The sequence below is a fragment of the Heptranchias perlo genome, chromosome 18 (assembly GCF_035084215.1).
Source record: "Heptranchias perlo isolate sHepPer1 chromosome 18, sHepPer1.hap1, whole genome shotgun sequence".
NCBI lineage: Eukaryota > Metazoa > Chordata > Chondrichthyes > Hexanchiformes > Hexanchidae > Heptranchias > Heptranchias perlo.
In genome coordinates, this window is record NC_090342.1 from 52,554,988 (window position 1) to 52,578,644 (window position 23,657).

The 23,657-nt window shown below is 45.2% G+C and overlaps 1 protein-coding gene across 3 annotated transcripts in view; it reads left to right on the top strand.

The window, feature by feature from the left end:
* tbxas1 (thromboxane A synthase 1 (platelet)) overlaps positions 1 to 23,657 on the top strand; it is a 177,049-nt gene that overhangs the window by 18,739 nt on the left and 134,653 nt on the right. For all 3 annotated transcript variants that reach the window (XM_067999917.1, XM_067999919.1, XM_067999918.1), the window contains exon 3: positions 15,169 to 15,262. In XM_067999917.1, the coding sequence (XP_067856018.1) occupies positions 15,169 to 15,262 (94 nt within the window). The remainder of the gene's footprint in view (positions 1 to 15,168; positions 15,263 to 23,657) is intronic.

The window sequence follows — 23,657 nt, forward strand, 5'->3', positions numbered from 1 at the left end:
GTTCCTCTCCCCTCCACTCCTATTAGGAAATGCTGCATCTCCATTCTGCATCTCTTACCTGAGAATGTGAGCTGAGATTGGGAGCTCACCACGTGTTGAACCATCAGTGTGAACTGGCCACAGGACATTATTTGGCACAGTGCATTGGTGCAGCAACCTGCTTTACCACCATATTTCCTGAGCATCTTTAGACATCACGATGACACCAAAAGTCATTGCACCCACTAGTACGTGGAAATCCATTTGAACATGTTAATAACTGTACTGTTTATTCATTTTTCATCACACTGTCTGGTTCAATAGCTCCTTTCATCCACTCCCCCTGCCTCCTCCTGTACTCAGTATACCAACCAATAGGGAATGGAATATTCAAGTAATTCCCAATTCCCCCTTTACTGGAGTACATTTCTACAGTTGAGCCCAGCTGTAAACTGTCAGAAAACTATTTGACTTTGGGAGCATCACATCGAGGCCAATTCTGTCCTTGCCTCACATCTACACACATGTGTTTTCTAACAAGGTTGGTTGCATTACGTAGAATTACATAGAATATACGGCACATAAACAGGCCATTTGGCTAACAGGTCCATGCCGGTGCTTATGCTCCACACGAGCCTCCTCCCTCCCTACTTCATCTCACCCTATCAGCATATCCTTCTATTCCTTTCTCCCTCATGTGTGTATCTAGCTTCCCCTTAAATGCATCTGTGCTATTCACTTCAATTACTCCTTGTGGTAGCGAGTTCCACGTTCAAACCACTTTCTGGGTAAAGAAGTTTCTCCTGAATTCCCTAATGGATTTATTAGTGACTATCTTATTTTTATGGCCCCTAGTTCTGGCCTCCCCTGCAAATGGAAACATCTCTCTGTCTACCCTATCATACCCTTTCATAATCTTAAAGATCTCTATCAGGTCACCCCTCAGTCTTTTTTCTAAAGAAAAGAGCCCCAACCTGTTCAATCTTTCCTGATAGATATAACCTCTCAGTTCTGGTATCATCCTAGTAAATCTTTTTTGCACCTTCTCCAATGCCTTTATATCCTTTTTATAATATGGAGACCAGAACTGTTCACAGTACTCCAAGTGTGGTCCAACTAAGGCTCTAGTTTAACATAACTTCTTTGCTTTTCAATTCTATCCCTCTAGAAATGAATCCCAGTGCTTGGTTTGCTATTTTTATGGCCTTATTAACCTGAGTCGCTACTTTTAGTGATTTGTGTATCTGTACCCTGAGATCCCTCTGCTCCTCTACCCCATTTAGACTCTTATTATCTAAGAAGTATGTGGCCCCCTTATTCTTCCTTAACAGTTGGAAGTGGAAAACCCTGACTGATTTTTTTCTTGTTCCGTAACCCAGGGATGCTGGGGCCAGTTGGGAGTCCTATCTGCTGCTGTAGTGCAAATCAGCCTACTGGGACAGAAATCGAACTTGAGACCTTCTGGTTTGTATGGCTTTGTGCTACACCCAGTGCCTTGTTCTCAGAAGGCCATCATGGAGCACTCAAGGCAGTTTAACTGTTAGATTGTTATCCATGAGTTTTTGGTTAACTCAGAAAGTGGAAATGCGTTGTGAAGCTAAAATGTTTGAAGGTTGTGGCAGTTGATGTGCCAGAGAGGCTTGAAAGTCCACATGTCAAGGGGTTTGTCTCTTGTACTTTCTTTCTTAACTGGCTCCGGATCCTGGTGGGCCTCCCAGTAAACAGTTTAAAAATAACTTGGGAGAAGCCTCTTCACACACATAATAGATGCCTGCACCCTGCCAGAATGGAGAAATGTTTGCTTATGCTCACGGTTTAAAGGGATGGCAAGGGTTTGTGAAGAAAAGAGGAAAGGGAGACAGTAATACAAAGCTGTATAGCAGAGAAGAGAGACCGAGAGAGAGAGAAACCAGGCGATGGTAAAAGAGAGTGAGAGAAATACATTAAAGGAAAAGTAAAATTAATATGTCAGCCCTGGCTCAGTAGGAGCACTCTGAAGATTGTGGGTTCATGCCCCACTCCAGAAACTTGAGCACAAAATCTAGGCTGACACTTCTGTACAGTTCTGAGGGAGTGCTGCACTCTTTCAGATGACACGTTAAACCGAAATCCCATTTGCCTGTTCAGGTGAACATAAAAGACCCCAAGGCACTATTCAGAGGGAGGAGTGAGTTCTCTTGATGGCCGAGTCAATTTTTATCCCTCAATCAACACTACCAAAAACAGATTATCTGGTTGTTTATCTCATTGCTGCTTTTTGTGCGCAAATTAGCTGCTCTATTTGCCTGCACAATAACAGGGACTCCGCTTCGAGTAACTCACTGCCTGTAAAGCGCTCTGGGACGTCCTGAGGCCCTGAAAAGTGTTGTATAAATGCGAGTTTTCTTTATTTTCAGTATAGTGCTGAACTCCTTCCTTTCCCGTAATATTATCCGGATTTTATTCACTCATCTAATGTCGGCGTCACTGGCAAGGCCAGCATTTATTGCCTATCCCTAATTGCCCTTGAGAAGGTGGTGGGTGAGCTGCCGTCTTGAACCGCTGCAGTCCGTGAGGTGAAGGTTCTCCCACAGTGATGTTAGGTAGAGAGTTCCAGGATTTTGACCCAGCGACGATGAAGGAACGGCGATATATTTCCAAGTCAGGATGGTGTGTGACTTGGAGGGGAACGTGCAGGTGGTGGTGTTCCCATGTGCCTGCTGCCCTTGTCCTTCTAGGTGGTAGAGGTCGCAGGTTTGGGAGGTGATGCCGAAGAAGCCTTGGCGAGTTGCTGCAGTGCATCCTGTAGATGGTACACACTGCAGCCACGGTGTGCTGTTGGTGAAGGGAGTGAATGATTAGAGTGGTGGATGGGGTGCTAATCAAGCAGGCTGCTTTGTCCTGGATGGTGTCGAGCTTCTTGAGTGTTGTTGGAGCTGCACTCATCCAGGCAAATGGAGAGTATTCCATCAAACTCCTGACTTGTGCCTTGTAGATGGTGGAAAGGTTTTGGGGAGTCAGGAAATGAGTCGCTCAAGGCAGAATACCTAGCCTCTGACCTGCTCTTGAAGCCACAGTATTTATGTGGCTGGTCCAGTTAAGTTTCTGGTCAGTGGTGACCCCCCCCCGGATGTCGATGGTGGGGGATTCGGCGATGGTAATGCCGTTGAATGTCAAGAGGTGGTGGTTAGACTCTCTCTTGTTGGAGATGGTCATTGCCTGGCACTTATCTGGCGTGAATGTTACTTGCCACTTATCAGCCCAAGCCTGGATGTTGTCCAGGTCTTGCTGCACGTGGGCACGGACTGCTTCATTATCTGAGGGGTCGCGAATGGAACTGTGCAATCGTCAACCATTTCTGACCTTCTGATGGAGGGAAGGTCATTGATGAAGCAGCTGAAGATGGTTGGGCCTAGGATACTGCCCTGAGGAACTCCTGCAGCAGTGTCCTGGGACTGAGATGATTGGCCTCCAACAACCACTGCCATCTTCTTTTGTGCTAGGTATGACTCCAGCCACTGGAGAGTTTTCCTCCTCATTCCCATTGACTTCAATTTTACTAGAGCTCCTTGGCAGTCACTCTCACCTCACCTCTGGAATTCAGCTCTTTTGTCCATGTTTGGACCAAGGCTGTAAGATCTGGAGCCGAGTGGTCCTGGCGGAACCCAAACTGAGCATCGGTGAGCAGGTTATTGGTGAGTAAGTGCTGCTTGATAGCACTGTCAACGACACCTTCCATCAGTTTGCTGATGATTGAGAGTAGACTGATGGGATGGTAATTGGCCGGATTGGATTTGTCCTGCTTGTTGTGGACAGGACATACCTGGACAATTTTCCACATTGTTGGGTATATGCCAGTGTTGTAGCTATACTGGAACTGTTTGGCTAGAGGCGTGGTTCCCCCATTTACATTACAGGATGGATATGGTGCAACACAATAAAATCGCACCTGTGCATTTACGACTTCACCGTACCAGCGAGGGTTTTCCCAGACACGAGCCTGTCCACAGACCGACCTCTCAATGTCGAGCAGCACCAGCAATTTACTTAGCACCTGAGATTACGTTGTCTGTTGAAGGCAATGCTGCAGTATAAATCATAAAGCACTGAAGGAAGCCATTCGGCCCATCGTCATGTGCCGGCTCTTTGAAAGAGCTATCCAATTAGTCCCACTCCCCGCTCTTTCCCCATAGCCCTGCAAATTTTTCCTTTTCAAGTAATTACCCAATTCCCGTTTCAAATTTACAATTGAATCTGCTTCCAACACCCTTTCAGGCAGTGCATTCCAGACCATAACAACTCGCTGCGTAAAAAAAATTCTCCTCATCTCCCTTCTGGTTCTTTTGCCAATTATCTTAAGTCTGTGTCCTCTGGTTACCGACCCCCCTGGCAGTGGAAACAGTTTCTCCTTATTTACTCTATCAAAACCCCTGATAATTTTGAAATGGGACATAAAATCCCCACCATACTTTGCAGTTACCAATGATTTTCCTGTATTTACAGATTTCAGATAAAAACGCCTCATTTAATTGTTCCCATCCTTCTCTTGGTGCACTGTGACAAGCTTATTGCAGAAAAGTAAATAAACTGAAGAAATACAAGGGGGAGGGAAAGAGAGCCTTATTTTCCATCACAGCTAACAGTCTGACTCTGTTGTTTCTCTGCAAAACTATATTAGATACACAAAGTACAGTGGAACCTCAACTCTCTGCTTTAATGGAGGCGACTCTTTCTCTCCCTCCTCGCACCACCACCTGATAATGGAATCAGGCCTTTAGTTGAGAGTTATGCTTTCAATGGTGTTGGTTGAGGGAGGAATCTTGTCCAGGATTCAGGAAGCACTCACTGCTCTTCGAAAAACACCAAGAGATCTTCAACATTCATCTCAACAGTGAGTGGAGCCTTGGTTTAACATCTCTTCCGAAAGACAACATCTCCAATAATGTAGCACGGCAATGAAGTGTCAGTCTAGATTGTGGCCCCAAATTTCCTCATGGGCTGCACGAGACTCTCACCATAACTCCAGCGATAGTTGTCGGGATGCCCCAGAAATAGACACCTGCCGACTCTGGGAGTTCCTGCTCAGCCTCGTAAAGGGCGCAACCTTCATCCCATACAAGGCCAATAATCCCAAAGGGGTGGAGGCTCCCCAAGCTGAAAGTCCCTACCTCCCTGCGCTGGCGTAGCACTGGAGGCGGTTACACCGAGACAGATGAGGCGTACTGGCCTCCAGAAGGGCCCCACTGGTGGGGGGAGAGGCAGGGGGTGGAGGGGGGCATTCAGGCCAGGGAAATTATGTTACAAACAGTAATTATCCACAATTGGGAGGATAAATTACTGAACAACAATTTTGATCTGCCCAACATTAGATCAGGAAGCTTGTATAATATGCTTAATTTAAGACGTGACCGTATTATTTGCGAGCTTGAATTCAAGACTGCTTTTAATTCAACAACAACATGCATTTATAAAGCACCTTTAACGTAGTAAAACGTTCCAAGTTGCTTATAGACACTGTGAGCTTGTTTTCTGATTTTTCAGGAGAGCTTGACTCATTTTTATTCTCACAAGTTGCAGGTTCAGTTGGATATTCTGCAAAGCAGACTCTCACTCCCAGAAAATACCCATCTGCAACAATAGTCTCCTCCTCCCCCCTCCCCCCGTACCTCTGGAATCGGAGAAACATGTCCCAGACTTGTGGAAAAAAATGTGGTCGGCACAGTGCTAGATGAAAGAAGTAGGTCTAAGAGGTATCCTGTCGAAACTGCAAGACAAACTACCTTTGGAAATACACAAATAAATGTATTGATATATTTCCATGGTGATGAAAATACACAGGGGAGGCAAAGGAAGCACAAACTGCACCAACCCTTTAGTCAAAAATATTTACAATATTCCCACTGTAGTTCTGAGCACCAGCATGTGACAGAAACTGGACGCAAGGTACAATCAGAGAAAATAAAACCCACCCCATAAGGTGCCAGCTCTCAGCTGGGATACACTCACACGCGTGCCAGTATGTTGCCCAGGTGGCTGTCAGGTTTCAATGGTTTCTCTCCCTGTTCCGAACATGCCCTTTGGAAAGAAATAAGTGACCCTCTTAGCAAGTCTCCTGTCAGTGACCATATAATATGAGACGTCAGTGATTTGGCTTTGGAGAGGTTGGTTTGACATAACAGACCTGGATACACTTCATGCAGCAAATCAGTGATTATATATTTTGGGACTGCTTTGAAATCAAATAGAACAGAACATCTGCTGCAACAGAGGCATCCACACGATTGCACACGGCTATTCAAACTGAATCCCCCACACAGAAAGAGAGGGCTCGAAGCTGTGTGTATTGTTGTTGAAGTCAGCGACTCTGGTCTGGCATCAGAAGATGATAGCAAAGAGAGTGGATAACCAAAAATAGCAACAATCGTCACGGGAGCTAGAATAATGCTCAGGAAGAGCAGTCATTCAGGAAGCAGCTCGGTACCTTGGGTTCTGATCAGTCTTAATCATACTATTTATAAACATCTGTTTCATACAGTCTAGTGAAGGGCATGATCCATATGTTTATCCCATTTGACTGCTGTGGGGGAATAGGACAAATTTAAATGGACAAATTGAGTGTAGAAGATTGAGGGGTGATCTGATCGAAGTGTTTAAAATGTTAAAGGGATTTGATAGGGTAGATACAGAGGAACTATTTCCTCTGGTGGGGGAATCAAGAACAAGGGGACATAACCTTAAGATTAAAACTAGACCGTTCAGAAGTGAAATTGGAAAACATTTTTTCACTCAAAGGATAGTGGAAATCTGGAACAATCTCCCCCTAAAGGCTGTGGATGCCGGGTCCGTTGGAACTTTCAAGACTGAGGGCGATAGATTTTTGTTAGGTATGGGTATGGAGCAATGGTGGGTAAATGGAGTTGAGGTGCAGATCAGCCATGATCTTATTGAATGGTGGAGCAGGCTCAAGGGGCTGAACGGCCTACTCCTGTCCCTATTTTCCTAATGGCTGTAGAGAGACTACTTAGAGAACTCTAATTCCCCACCCTGCTTCTCGTGAAGGTGCTGACTAATTTTTTTTGCAGGTGCCTGCACCTCACCCAGTCTTCATGCGTCTATACAGTGATTGTTGGCAGGCTATTCAATTACAGAGAGGATCAGAACTGAGCTACAACCTGTGGCTAACCGACAACTACATGTGCGTGTGTGCACTTTCCAGCGTGGGGCCACTGGATAGTGATTAGGAGTGGCCTGCCTCCTGCCCTAGCTAACTCAGCACAGCTGAGTATTGAACCTGAGCCTTAAATAATACATGTGATGACTTTCTCCACTCGCACGCTGAGGAGCTGGAACGATGGTTTGGATTGCAGTTTCTTAATAGATAGGCACCGTATAGCAGGCAAAGGAAAAGTTGTGGAGAAGGTAGTGTTAATGAATTTAGCACCTCTTGTTTTAATTCACTTGTCCTGATGTTAAGTAGCAGCACTCAGGAAGGAAACACTGGTTTCAAAGAAGGCAAAAATCAGCTAATTTGTCAGCTCTACTGAAAACTGTGCTTCCCATCCCAAGTGCCGACTCGAGTTCTACCCATTCAACACACTGCCGGTTGAGAGATACGGAAAGGCCTAGAGTCCAGCTTTGCCTACGTAAGCAGGTGCTGGGTGTCAAGGGACAAACACCAGAAAAAATTACTGCAACAAAAAAAAATGCGAATTTCAGAATTATTTATGAAGGATGCATGTTGAAAAGCAGGTGATTTAGAATCAATATTCCATCACCCCTCGTTTGACTACTGAAGCCTGACAAGTTACCAGATGTCCTCAATTACTGCTCAAAATTGTGCTCAAATTTGGAGTTCAAATGATGAGATTGTACACGTTGGGGGAGGGGAATGAAAAGCTCTACAATCAGTTCTTGAATATATATTAGGTTAACTTTCGAAAAACAACGACATCTGGAATAACAACTAGCTCTAATCAGTGATCGAATATTTTGCTCCCCATGCCATCTGTTGCTAACATTACTGTGACCCTGAATCATTATAACTTACTGGCATAGTCCAGTAGCCTGGATAATCCCACACTGTCTTTATCTGACAGAAAATGTTTCTCATTTAAGCCGTGGGGATATGCAGAAACCCCTTTCCAGTACTCTAAAATTCAGTACGTTTTTAAGCAGACTTATTTCTAAAGTGACTTGTGCTTTACCCTGTCCTCACACAGTTGCTGATCGTAATCACATATAAGGCCGATGAGGTGTTTCCCTTTTGTGTTTGGAAATGGCCACTTTTATAAGTCTAAATGAGAGAGAGACTTGCATTTCTCTAGTGCCTTTCACAACCTCAGGACATCCCAAAGCGCTTTACAGCCAATGAAGTATTTTTGAAGCGTAGTTACAACTGCAGTGTAGGAAATGCAGCAGCAAATTTGCGCACAGCAAGATTCCATAAACAGTAATGTGATAATGACCAGATAATCTGTTTTCAGTGATGTTGGTTGAGGGATAAATATTGGCCAGGACACAGGGGAGAACTCCCCTGCTCTTTTTCGAAATAGTGCCGTGGTATCTTTTACATCCACCTTGGAGGGCAGACATGGTCTTGGTTTAACGTCTCATCTGAAAGGTGGCACCTCCGACAGTGCAGCACTCCCTCAGTACTGCACCGAAGTGTCAGCCGAGATTATGTGCTCAAGGCTCTGGAGTGGAGCTCCAGAGGGGGTAGTTAAAATGGAGTGGGAGATTTACCCGCTGGCATCAGTTCATATCCTGCTGACTGTAATTTTAAATTGCATGTACCGCGGATACCTGTCCAAAGCTGGCGGGGTCCTTGTTTAAATATCATATCAGGTCCTGATGACATCATCGGAACCCGACTGCAATATTAACCCCAGACAGGTGTGAGGAATCCCTCGCGGCTTCCCCTCCAGGCCAAACATGCCGGGAACAGGAACCAGCAAAGTAAGTGTCGCTATACTAGGTTTAAACTAGAGTGGCAGGGGGATGGGAACCTGAGCGGGGAGTCAGAAGGGAATAAAGTTGAGAGCAGCAAGAGAGGGGAAGACCCAGGGGAAATCTACAATACAAATAGTACAAACAGTTGTTCAAGAACAAGTGAAAGGGAAAAGCGTAGAGCAGCGGAAAGAAAGTGTACTTTAGGCACGACAGATAAAATAAAAACTAGAAGGCGTAAGGCGATTAACCCAGCATCAAAGCTGTGGCAGGGGGTTGGGAACCTGAGCAGGGAGACAGAGGAAAGTGTGTCAGGAAGGGACAGAAGGTATGGAGTAAAAGATAAAGTGTTAAAAAAGGAAAAAGCAGGAACTAAGTGTCACAAAACATATTTGAAAGTTCTTTATCTGAATGCACGTAGCATTCGTAACAAAATGGACGAGTTAACGGCACAAATAACTACGTATGGGTATGATCTTGTGGCCATTACAGAAACAAGGCTGCAGGGTGACAACGACTGGGAATTAAATATGCCAGGGTATTTAACAATCAGGAAGGACAGGCAGGAAGGAAGGGAAGGTGGGGTGGCTATGTTAATAAAGGAAGGAATCACTGTAATACAGATAAATCATATTGGGACAAAGGATCAGGATAATGAAACAGTTTGGGTAGAGATAAGGAATAATAAGGGGAAAAAAACACTAGTGGGCGTAGTTTATAGGCCTCCTAATAGTTGCAACTCTGCTGGAAGAAGTATTAATCAGGAAATAGTCGGGGCATGTAATAAGGGAACAGCTATAATTATGGGGGATTTTAACTATCATATTAACTGGACAAATCAAATTGGGCAGGGCAGCCTTGAAGAAGAGTTTATTGAGTGTATTAGGGATGGATTTCTTGAGCAGTATGTAACTGATCCTACAAGGGAGCAAGCAACCTTGGACCTGGTCCTGTGTAATGAGCCAGGATTAATTAATAATGTCCTAGTTAAGGATCCCCTTGGAATGAGTGACCATAACATGGTTACATTCCATATCCAATTAGAGGGTGAGAAGGTTGGTTCTCAAACAAGCGTACTGAGCTTGAATAAAGGAGACTATGATGGTATGAGAGCGGAATTGATTAAAGTGGACTGGGAAAATAGATTAAAGGGTAAGACGGTACATGAGCAGTGGTGTTCATTTAAGGAGTTATTTTACAACTTTCAAAAAAATATATTCCACTGAGGAAAAAAGGGTGTAAAAGAAATGACAGCCATCCGTGGCTAAGTAAAGAAATTAAGGATAGTATCCGACTAAAAACAAGGACATATCAGGTAGCCAAACTTAGTGGGAGGATAGAAGATTGGGAAGTCTTCAAAAGACAGCAAAAAGTAACTAAAGGATTGATTAAGAAAGGGAAGTTCGATTATGAAAATAAATTAGCAAAAAATATAAAAACAGATAGCAAGAGTTTCTACAGTTATATAAAAAGAAAAAGGGTGCCTAAGGCAAACGTAGGTCCCTTAGAGGATGAGACCGGGAAATTAATGGTGGGAAACATGGAGATGGCAAAAATGCTGAACAAATATTTTGTTTCAGATTTTACGGTAGAGGACACTAAGAATATCCCAACACTGGACAAACAGGGGGCTCTGGGGGGGAGGAGCTAAATACGATTAAAATCACTAAGGAATTGGTACTCAGTAAATTAATGGGACTCAAGGCGGATAAATCCCCTGGGCCTGATGGCTTACATCCCAGGGTCTTGAGGGAAGTGGCAGTCGGGATTGTGGATGCTTTGGTAATAATTTTCCAAAATTCTCTGTACTCGGCAAAGGTCCCGGCAGATTGGAAAACTGTTAATGTAACACCCTTATTTAAAAAGGGTAGTAGGCAGAAGGCTGGAAATTATAGACCAGTTAGCCTAACATCTGTGGTGGGTAAAATTTTGGAGTCTATTATTAAGGAGACAGTAGCGGAACATTTGGATAAACATAATTTAATAGGACAAAGTCAGCATGGCTTTACGAAGGGGAAGTCATGTCTGACAAAATTGCTTGAGTTCTTTGAGGACATAACGATCAGGGTGGATAAAGGTGAACCAGTGGACGTAATGTATTTAGACTTCCAGAAGGCATTCGACAAGGTGCCACATAAAAGATTATTGCTCAAGATAAAGAATCACTGGATTGGGGGTAATATTCTGGCATGGGTGGAGGATTGGTTATCTAACAGGAAGCAGAGAGTTGGGATAAATGGTTCATTCTCGGACTGGCAACCAGTAGCCAGTGGTGTTCCGCAGGGGTCGGTGCTGGGTCCCCAACTCTTTACAATCTATATTAACGATTTGGAGGAGGGGACCGAGTGTAACATATCAAAGTTTGCAGATGATACAAAGATGGGAGGGAAAGTAGAGAATGAGGAGGACATAAAAAACCTACAAGGGGATATAGACAGGCTGGGTGAGTGGGCGGAGATTTGGCAGATGCAATACAATATTGGAAAATGTGAGGTTATGCACTTTGGCAGGAAAAATCAGGGAGCAAGTTATTATCTTAATGGCGAGAAACTGGAAAGTACTGCAATACAAAGGGATCTGGGGGTCCGAGTGCAAGAAAATCAAAAGGTTAGTATGCAGGTGCAGCAGGTGATCAAGAAGGCCAATGGAATGTTGGCTTTTATTGCTAGGGGGATAGAATATAAAAACAGGGAGGTATTGCTGCAGTTATATCAGGTATTGGTGAGACCGCACCTGGAATACTGCATACAGTTTTGGTGTCCATACTTAAGGAAAGGCATACTTGCTCTCGAGGCAGTACAAAGAAGGTTCACTCGGTTAATCCCGGGGATGAGGGGGTGGACATATGAGGAGAGGTTGAGTAGATTGGGACTCTACTCATTGGAGTTCAGAAGAATGAGAGGCGATCTTATTGAAACATATAAGATTGTGAAGGGGCTTGATCGGGTGGATGCGGTAAGGATGTTCCCAAGGATGGGTGAAACTAGAACTAGGGGGCATAATCTTAGAATAAGGGGCTGCTCTTTCAAAACTGAGATGAGGAGAAACTTCTTCACTCAGAGGGTAGTAGGTCTGTGGAATTTGCTGCCCCAGGAAGCTGTGGAAGCTACATCATTAAATAAATTTAAAACAGAAATCGACAGTTTCCTAGAAGTAAAGGGAATTAGGGGTTACGGGGAGCGGGCAGGAAATTGGACATGAATTTAGATTTGAGGTTAGGATCAGATCAGCCATGATCTTATTGAATGGCGGAGCAGGCTCGAGGGGCCGATTGGCCTACTCCTGCTCCTATTTCTTATGTTCTTATGTAAATTGTTTGAGTGTTTCCTTATGGGGCAGAGGTTCCCCTCCAGGTCCCACGAGGAAACCCCGGGCCTCCCCTGCCCCGGGCTTCCGTCCCCCTCTGAATTCCCAAATGCTATCCTTAAGTCTTGCCTTAGTGCCGGGGACCATTCGATTGGGTCCCTAGCTGCGGCGTCCTGCTACCCGATGTCACACTGTCTCCCACCAGCCAAGTAGGTCTTCCTGCTAGTTTCGGGCAGGAGATTGCGTCCGATTACACAGGGAGACTGTGTCTGATTATGCAGGTGAAGCCGGGGAGTTAAGATCTCAAGCTGCGAAGGGCCGGACGGATTCCCCTCCAGCTTGACCCCCTGGCTGCACCTATGCCGCTCATATTTCAAATCATCCTGACGCAGACTTGTCTCCTCTTTGGGATTTCAAACCGTCTCCTCTCATGGAATCTTCCAATTGCTTCCCCCCCTCCTCTGATTTAAACAGAACAGTCCCTGTTTACACTCATGGAAAAGGGTTACCAAGCCTTCCTGGATTTTGAATATCTGACCTCGGAAATTCAAGAGGGAACCGTCAGTCAAACACAAGCTGAACCAATCAAACAACATTGTTTAAGTTTGAATCATTTCCATTTCAAACCGATGTGGGATTAAACTTGCAACAGTGTATTGAGATCGGCTTGGTGCATTTCTTGGGCCTGAGCTAGCTGTTAAACTCCCAATGCACAATGACTGGGTATATTGAGGCAGTCTCCAACCCAAAGACTAGGCAACAGTACATATTTTTGGTCACCCAGGTTGATATAAGCGTCCTCATCGTTCCCGAAGTTCCAAATTGGCTCGGTCACTTCTGATAATGGCAGCTGGTGGTAGAATGTCAGGTGTTGACAGATCTTTTCCTGGCACAGGAGAAATTGTATGTGAGAACCGAATGAAGCGCAAGCGAAATCTCCATTCACATTGGCCATTCTATTCATGTTTTTAGACCCTACTTGTGATGTGAGTAGCTGGTGACCAGTTTTAATGTGGAAAATCTTCCCAATTTCATGTGTTATGTTATGACCAAAACCTCGTTTTCAATTTTGCATTTCATTCTATTGTTTATTGTTCTTGAAGCATAATCCACCGACCACTTATGTCTTTTCTCTGATTTCTGCAACAATATACCAGCAAGGACACACTGTATTTTAAAAATTTGTTCTCAGGCTGTTGGTGATTCCTAGTTGCCCTGAGAATGGTAGTGTTGGGCCTTCTTTTTGAACCGCTGCAGTCCTTGTGGTGAAGGTCCTCCCACAGTTGTCTTTGGTAGGGAATTCCAGGATTTTGGCCCAACAACGATGAAGGAACGGTAATATAATTCCAAATCAGAAGGTGTGTGAATTGGAGGGGAACTTGGAAATGATGGTGTTCCTACGACATTGCTGCCCACATCCTTATTGTGGAGATGCCGGTGATGGACTGGGGTTGACAAATGTAAAGAATCTTACCACACCAGGTTTTGGTCCAACAATTTTATTTGAAAATCACAAGCTTTCGGAGGCTTTCTCCTTCGTCCTTCCTCCACACACCTGACGAAGGGGAAAGCCTCCGAAAGCTTGTGATTTTCAAATAAAATTGTTGGACTATAACCTGGTGTTGTAAGATTCTTTACACATCCTTATTGGTGGCAGAGGTCACAGGGAAGTGAGGGGCTATCGAAATAACCATGATGAGTTGCAGCAGTGTGTCCTCCAAAGCGCTGGTGGTAGATGAGGTTAATATTGAGTGCAGTGGCAGGGGCACCAACCTTGCTTTGTCCTGGATGGTGTTGAACTTCTTGAGTTGTTGTGGCTGCACCCAACAAGGTGAGTGGAGAGTATTCCATCACACTCCTCATGAGCCTTGTGGATGGTGGAGAGGCTTTGAGCGGTCAGGAGGTGAGCCACTCATCGTGGAGTACGCAGTATCTGTTTGTAGCCCCGATATTGATATGACTTGTCCAGTTCAGCTCATGGTCAGTGGTGACCCCTAGGATGTTGATGGTAGGGGACTCGGCGATGGTGGTGCTGTTGAAGGTCAAGGGGAGATGGACATTACCTGCCACTTATGTGGGGAAAATGTTACTTACCATGTGTCAGCCCAAGCCTGGATGTTATCCAGGTACTGCTATAGACTAACAACGTCCACACCTGTCACAGATTTTTGGTTTATCAGTGGGCAGTTTTGACAATGACTTTGACGCTTGTATCGGTTACTGAAGTTCCCCCCACCCCATGCCGCTAACTGAACTGCATTTGCTTTCTCATTTGGCTGGTTTCTAACTGCCACTTATTGCCTTTTAACAACTTTGCCCTTGCATTGATTCTTCTGTTGCCTCCTTAACTGTAAGGTCAGGGTCAAGCTGAAGCCCTTCATCTCGCAGACCAGCTATAATGTGACCACAAATCATTTCACCATGTAATGCACCATATTTGGAATGCTTTGATTCCTGTGCACCACCACCAACCCCACATGCATCTTTCCACAGCTGCATTATAGTCCACAGCTGCATTATAGTCTCACTCAGCTTAAATGAGCAGAGAATATCTTTTGCTTCATTCTGTCACCTATACGAGTGAGCAGATCTGAATCTCCTCAGCCTTTTCACATCTATTGGATGCTTCTCCATAATCCTCAAGACTTGGAATAGGGTTTGTGAAATTCAATTTACTTAATTGTTTTTTTCTTATATTTGTTCTTGGGAAGTAGGGTAACATTTATTAGCATCGTCCTATAACCAGGAAATTCCAACGGGGCTCAAAAGTGATTTCCCCCTCCCAAAGTCAAATTTCTTATCAACACTCGCGTCTGAAGGATGGCCACACTTGGGTGAGGTAGTGGAGGACTCGTATAGAGCTGTAGCCCAGCAAGAATTGTTTTTGGGAGAGAAGGGGAGCAAATTGGCCAAAAAAATGCTGTGATACTTCCTTTAGTACTGCGTTATTCCTTACAGGTATTCGGTGTCACCATTCTCTGAGTTGGAAAGGATTGGAATCAAACACCCGAAGCCATCTCCTTTTGTAGGCAACATGTTCCTCTTCCAAAAGGTAAGATCCTAAGAGAAGCATTACACAAAGGTAACATTTGGGGTTGGGGGAGGGAAGAAGAACTTGAATGGAGGTGAATGTGATGGAACCCTATTGAGGTATACAAGATAGTAAGTGGATTAGAAAAAGTAAATCTGGTGCACTATGTCAAGTTAAACCACAACTGCAAGACAAGAGGAGATCGGCTCAAACTGGTAAAGGGCAAGTTCAGGAAACAGTTCACACAAAGAGTGATTAACATCTACCAGTAGGGTAGTGGAGGCAAAAACTCTGTAATCATTCAAGATGCAGTTAGATGCTGTGACGGGAGAGCCCTGGGTTTCTATGGAAGGATTAGCTAGATGGACCGATGATCTCCCGCATTCTGATTGAAATACCTCATTTGTACGCTTATTTCCATTGCACCAATGAGGTAACTGAGTCAGATTGTCTTTCTGTAGTTTTCTCCACCAACGATCTTCCAAATGAGGATATTTTTTGGTTTTCCAATAACTTGAAATTTTGCCAGTATTGATGCTTGGTTGTCCATACTCTGGCCAAATCAAATTCATTCTATGATTCCATTCTATGGTTCTATAACAGATGCAGCAAATTTGTAAACCAAAGTGAGGGGACAAGGCCCAAGTGCAGGACAACACTGAAGTCGAAAAGAGGAGATGGTGTGATTGATTAGGTGATACCAAACTTTAGTTTATAAGACAATAGACTGTAGGAGGAAAGTAAAACTAAGGAAAGTAAAGAGTTATACAGTTTGAAGTCCTGAGGAAGAATGATTTAAAGAAAGAAGCATTGCCAGGAGTCTTGATTTTACAACAGTGAGGGCCTAGAAAGGAGGAGAAGGAGCATGTAGGACAGCTTATTTGAGGCTTAGATTATGAATTTTGAAGTTAGATTACTTGTGGTGCCAGATTACACCAAGATAACACTGCCATACGACGGCTAATTTACAATATTCCACGATTTAAGAGAGCCCAGAAACAGTGTTACTCACTTTTCATTGCTGGAAGCTGAGATTTTAAGATTCTTATTGCCAGACGGCCGTTCTTTTTGCTGCGTGTTTCCCCGAGAGACTCTTTTCACGTTGAATCAGTGTTTCCAGCCAGTCCTGGTTGTTTTTAATCTGAAGCAACAGGCAATTGTTCTCAAAATTAACCTAATCAATAATCTCGTACGAATTCCAGAACAGTTTGCACTGTGTTAACTACCTATTTACCAAGTCAGGAGTCGTCTGTCTGTCTGTCTGAATTCACCGTGTAAAACCAGCTGTCACAGCACTCCCGAGCTCGCCATTTCAAGCCATTTAAGGATAATATATTAATGCACTTAAGAAACTGAGAAGAAATATTCCTTTGATTAAAATCTGATGTCAAGACATTTCTGTATATTCCCGAGCATTTTAAATTTATTTATTGTTTTTCGTCATTAAGAATCATTGGTAGATAACATAAGCCAAGGACTCTCAGTTCCTACACACTCCTTAACATTCTTATTTTAAGAGGAAGGGGAAGTACATTATGTCAAAAGCACTCCCCCATTTTAGAGAAAAATGCAAGAAATGTTGTTTGACTGTTTCAATAGAGTCAGTTTTCTTCAGGGAGATCAGGCACCCCTCCCCCCCCCCCAACTCCTCTAGGCCACATCGTGATGTCAGTGGTGGTGAATGTCCTGGGTTGGCTTCTTTGGAACTGACTCCAGACCAGGCCGAGAGTCGGCAGGACCCTGAGACAACTATCGGGTGGGTCCTCAGCGTGCCCAGGCTCTCAGGGTGACGTGTAGTGCGGGCCTCCGTCGTTTGCAACGGAGCCACTCGAGGACCAACATGGCCGCCTGGTGTCATGCGAGGCTGTCTGGCGGGGAGCATGGCCTTACCTCACTTGAACATCGTGCAGCTCAGGAAGTCAACACTTTTAAGGAAACGAAAAAGGTCAAACAGAATTATTGGGCTGAATTTTCACCCCTTCTGCTGACGAAAATGGGAGGCAACGACCGATCGCTCTGTTGCCGCTGGCGTCGTAACCACGACAATGATCACCGGGGCTTGCCGCTGGGCGGTCCAAGCGGCCTTCTCGGAATCAGGAGGTAGGCCCATTTGAAATGGCAATCAGGGTACCACGACGTCACTAGGGCCCCGATTGGCATTTTTGGTCTGCCCAGACTGTGCGCCGTGCAAGCTACGACCAACATCATCTGGCGGTGCGCCTGAAGGACACCTGAAATGTAAATACCTCTTTGTTTCTGTGGCTCCTTCTGGCCCCATAGGCCCAGGCCAGCCTGGGCCATTCTAGCTCCCCTTTCCTGGAGATAGTACCACCACCCACCCACCCCTCCCACAGGAACCGGATGGCCGGCTGGGGGAAATGCCCCCCCCCCCCCCCCCACCCCTCCCACATGCCCCCCCCCCCCACGATTGAGTTTAATTTTCTTTCTATAGAGTTGGGATGTTGCTTCCACATACTTTCCTGACTTTTTTTTGTTTCTGGTCTGCCAGGTGTCTGACATTTGTGGAAACACATCACCGTGTTTGAGAGTCTCTGAATAGAACTACTGAGAAATCCAGATGAGGAGAAATTCCATTTGCTCGATAGGGACTGTGCACTATTTCCTGTCGGGACGCACCTCAGCCCAGAGAACTTAAGCAGCTTGCATTGGTATAGTGCGTCTAACTTCCCAAGGCACTTAACATGAGAAGAACGGACCAAGCAGTTGAAGAAGTAGGAAAGCTGGTCAAATGCGCAATGAGAAAAGATAGTTTGAGGAGGATTTTGAAGGTGGGAAGATGCTAAAAGGTTTTTTTTGAGGGGAGGGGGCGGAAAGGAGGGCACGGGTTCCAGAGAGTAGGATCTCAGTGGCTAAAAGCCTTCACCACTAAGTGTCATCTAAACAATCCTTTACAAAACTAAATGCATTCAACACTCACTGAAACACTTCAAATAAAAGTGCGAAGCATTGCTCGCGATCGAAATCACGCTGTGGGTTCTTTGTGACCAGTGAGTTTAAAATCAGTAGGTTTCCACCATTGTTAAACGAGCAGGTAAAGGAATTTGACAAGGACACATTCTTCACTATAATTGTGACTTCAATTGCTTCGATTCCAAAGACTTCTTGTACTCAGTTTACAGTGAGCTTCATTCGTTCTTCCTACAGCCTACGGGTAGTGAATAAGAGTCCTTGGGTGTGAACACACTGACTTCCCAGATCAAGTTTAAAGCACAGAGAGGTAGAAATTGGTTTCGGCTTCTTTTTGGGCCACGAGATGGGTGAGGCTTTAGATTTGCGCACCAGAGGCCGGAGGCTCGTCCCAAATTGGGCCTTAACTCCAGTGAACGACGGAGGCCAATCGGGTGTCCAATGGCAGATCACTGGTGTGCTCCAGACCAATTCCGGCCCCCTCTGGTAGGTCCTGCAGTGGGGGGCAGGGGGGGGGGTGGGTGGGGGTGGGAAGGCTAATGGAAGGTGGGGGAGGCGAGTGCAGGCAGGCAGAGGCCCGCAGGTTTGCTCTAGAGCCAGGAACACTGCTGGTTTTAAAAACAACAAACTTACTGTTTTGTTGCCGGCCTCCAGTGTTCCCTTTAAGAACTGCTGGTTAGACCGCAGAGGAACCCGAAAAATTGAGTGGTACCGGCGTATGCTCCAAATTTAGGAGCGGGGGGATGTGGAACAGGGCTTTGGGCCCCTCATTAGCATATGATAGTGGCCTAATGCCTGTCTGAGGTGGCCGCAGGGATGCCTACATATCACCTGACTCAATATGGCATTAGATGTACTTCCGGCACCATTTTGGACATAGCCCCCCGGGAAATTGGTGCTTCCCCACCCTTGTTTTGCGCCCCCCAAAAACAGGCATAATGGGTCCAATTTCGCACCCAGACTATTCCAGCAGAGCAAAAGTTCAACAACATGAATTGGAACATGTAACAGAACAGCAATAAAAATGTTGCACGGTCATATTTCAGAATAATCACAAGATATTTCTTGTCTTCAGTACTTCTTTTCTTGACATAATTTAAAAGATTCCAGGGTTCAGATTTCCTGCGCGCCTTCTGATTGATTTTAAAACGTATTGCTGATTCATTGCTACCAGACCAATTCTTACACGTACTCAAGGCAAAGTTTATTGAGATACGATGGTTGTGGGAAAATGTAGCTTTGATTTACAAATCAATACATTTGCCCTAAGCAGCAGGTTATGCTGGGATGGACCTGGCATCTTAGCACATCATTGGGTATTTGAAATGCATCCTCTTTAACTATTCAAAGGACAGAATTTATTTTCCTTCCCTCGATAGCTCACTGGAACAGGAGGAGGCCATTAAGCCCCTCGAGCCTGTTCCGCCATACAATTAGATCATTGCTAGTCTGTTTCTTAACTCCATTAACCTGCCGTGGCCCCATATACCTTAATACCCTCACCTACAATAATCTGTCAACCTCAGTTTTGAAATTTTCATTTGACCCCCAGCATCACAGCTTTTTGGGGGAGAGAGTTCCAGATTTCCACTACCCTTTGTGTGAAGAAGTGCTTCCTGACATCACTCCTGAACGGCCTAGCTCTAATTTTAAGGTTATACCCCCTTGTTCTGGACTCCCCCACCAGACGAAATAGTTTCTCTCTATCTAACCAATCAAATCCTTTAATCATCTTAAACACCTCAATTAGATCACCCTGTAATCTTCTATATTGCAAGGGAATACAAGTCTAGTCTATGCAATCTGTCCTCATAGTTTAATCCTTCTGGCCCTGGTATCATTCTGGTGAACCCGCACTGCTCCCCCTCCAATATCCGTCTTGTGGTGCAGTGCCCAGAATTGAATGCTCAGTTGGTAAATACAGTGTGTAACTGAGCCATACCGACCAGATGGTCCCGGGTTTGATCCCTTTACCATGCTGAGTTAGCTGATCTCAGCCGGGATCACCAGTGTTACAGTTGACGTTCCCTGGGCTGGGGAGTGGGATAAAAAAAAAAAAAAATTGGCCAGTGCGTGGATGTTGGGTGTGGTCAGAATTGGGCCAGCCAGCCCGCCCGCCCTCCGGGAGAGTGAACAGTCAGCCTGAGTAACGGATAACTCGCAGCACATGGATCCATCCCGAGCAAGGAGCCAGCGACTCCAGGAAAGCAAAGGTAGAAACATTGACCTCGGTTTTCGGGGAGTGGGGGGGCAGGAAGGATGCGCACAAGTCTGGTAGCGGGAATGGCCCCATTTTAAATAAAACGTCCCAGAGTCCTGCCCGACATGTGTCCTCCTGGCAGACAGTGGGGCAGTTCCCCACCTCCGGCTTGATGATAATATTACATCGTGGCGCCGATGACGTTATCAGGCTGCGACGTTTTGCATCGTAAGTAGGCCCCCACCTGCTTTTAGCGGAAGCCTCATCGATGGCTGGAATCACCGCCGTAAATATCACGCCGGCCGGGAATGCAGCGGGCTGGAGGCGGTATTTTGATTTTCAAGATTTTAACTTCGCCCGACCCTTTCCTGCCCCTTGGGAGAGGGGAGTGGGGCGGGTTAAAATCGAGGCCATTGTCTGAAAAAGGAAGGAAAGAAGTAGAGTGACTCTGTCTGTTTTGGGCAGCTTAAATCTCTGCCCGTGAGCGACCAAAAAAAAAATTAATATCTCATTTTGCTGCCTCGGCAGCTGGTCCGTTCCTGCTGGTAGTTGGTTTGATTTAGTGTGCAATTGGCAGTTTGGGCTCGCCTTGCATCTCAATGAAAAGATCACTTTCTTGACGCCTCTTGAGCCAGACAGCATTCTCTTTGTTTGGCCCTTGCTGCCTGGCCTATATATAGCACATCAAGCTTTCCCCCCACCGTCTCTGTGTGCAAATTCCCAGGAATAGAGACCACGGATGTGTGGGGGCATTGTCCGCAGACGCTACAGGCCCAGGCTTTTTTTTTAGCTGCTCGTTGCCTGACAAGGCGGATTAAACCGTTTGTGGCAGTTTTCATTGTGTAACAGGTGACATTGCAGCTCTCCCTCCCTGCTCTCCCCTCGGTGAAGTGCATGGCACTCATTCCCTTTATACAAACCAGCGTTCTGTGCTACAATATGAAGCCATTACCACTGTGATACATTACCCAGAACAGTCTTAAGTGGTTTAGCAACCAGAGCTCTTGTCGCTTCTGCAAAAAAAAACACCTGCTGTCGAGCTTTCGCAATAAATTACGATAAAAGGAGCCTGAGACATTATGTGGTCAGTGCTCCTTGTGAAGACAGAATTTCATTTGTTCAAATCCCCGGGGTGTTATTTTCAAAATGATATTTCGATCTTTAAAATTCTTTACGGTCATTAAAATTATGAAGGGGTTCGATAGGGTAGACGTAGAGAAGATGTTTCCACTCGTGGGGGAGACCAAAACTAGCGGCCATAAATATAAGATAGTCACTAATAAATCCAATAGGGAATTCAGGAGAAACTTCTTTACCCAGAGAGTGGTTAGAATGTGGAACTTGCTACCACAAGGAATAGTTGAAGCGAATAGCATTTAAGGGAAGCTAGATAAGCACATGAGGGAGAAAGGAATAGAAGGATATGTTGATGGGGTTAGATGAAGAAAGGTGGGAGGAGGCTCGTGTCGAGCATAAACACTGGCACAGACCAGTTGGGCCGAATGGCCTGTTTCTGTGCTGTAAATTCTATTTAATTCTATGATCTGTACAGTGTGCTGGAAATACACGTACAGTACTTCATTCATATTTTGGATGACAAAAAAAATAAAAAAACCCCACATGGCTCATTTATTGGTACAACCCTGGAAAACCACTGTGGTTTGCTTGTACAAAAAAAAATGGATTATGCCAAATCCCACATTAAAAAACATCATCAGTTTTCTTTCACCTCCTTCGGGCTACATTAAGCAGGTAGCCCCAGTCATGGTTTGGCATTCAAAAATAAAAACAGCGGAGACGATGATCTGAGACTAAGCTGGTCAACAAGGCACTCGTACAGGAGTCAGTTCCTGACATCTCATGTACCAACACAGCAATGCTCTGTTTACGAGCCCGTGTAATTTGGATTTAAGAGTGTTTTTGTTTGGTGGGCACATCGAGTAGGTCTGGACGAAAGCCTGGACACAGGATCATTTCCAGTATTTTGTTGGCACTGTGCTACAACTAATGGCTAGCTGCCTGGCAACGCAGCACTAAAAAAAAACATTCACTGCACAAGATCTGTTTCCCAGCTTTCTCCCCCTCCTCTCCTGAAGGCAACGACTTCTGATTGGGGTATTGGCACACCTCCACTAATTTGCTCAACTGGCCATTCTTCACTTGTGCTCGCCCGGCTGTTTGACTGTGGAGGGTGTTACAGCTCAGCCCAACCTCGGTCTTGGTCGGTGTTCACACATCCACACTTTCCGGCATAAGAACATTAGGAACAGGAGTGGGCTATTCAGCCCCTCGAGCCTACCCCATCATTCAATTATATCGTGGCTGATCTATACCGCAACTCCATTTTACCACCTTTGCTCCATATCCCTTGATACCTTTACCTAACAAAAGTCTATCAATCTCAGTCCCGAAAGCTCCAATTGACCTACAGCATCCACAGCCTTTTGGGGGAGAGAGTTCCAGATTTCCACTACCCTTTTTGTGTGAAAAAGTGCTTCCTGATTTCCCTCCTAAATGGCCTGGCTCTAATTTTAAGATCATGCCCTCTTTTCCTAGATTCCCCCACCGTAGGAAATAGCTTCTCTGTATCTACTCTATCGAATCCTTTAAAGGCCTCGATCAGATCGCCCCAAAATCTTCTAAACTCAAGTGAATACAAGTCAAGTTTAAGCAAACTGTCCTCATAATTTAACCCTTTAAGCCCCTGTGTCATTCTGGTGAATCACTGCAAGCCTTTGAAGATCAATGAGACTTTATGGGATTTATGCATTAGTGTGCAACTCAGAATGCAAGCCCAGGAAGTTACAACTAGATTTAGTCATTTCAATATTCCTGACCCTACTTCACCACAGATTCTTAATCCTGAATATCTTTTAACCCATGTCCCATTAACTCTCCAAGTTCAAAATACCAAGCATCGATGGGTTTTCTGCCACTAATACATCAGCTCCCTTGGTGGACGAGCCACAAGTAGTCTCGTGTTTCAGCCCCCAGTCTGCCCCAAGTTAGCTGATGTCAGCTGGCTTAAAAGCTCTAATGTCCTTTAGTGAAGGAAACCTGCCATCGTTACCCAGTGCAGCCTGTATATAACTCCAGTCCCTCAGCAACCTGGTTGGCTTTTAACTGCCATTTGAAGTGGTCTAGCAAGCCACTTGGTTGTATCGAACTACTACAAAGAAGGCCCACCACCATCTTCTCAGGGGCATCTAGGGAGGGCCATGCCAGCGACGCCCACATCCCGAGAATAAATAATAAAAGAAAAGAAAAACTACAATTGGCCTTAGGGTA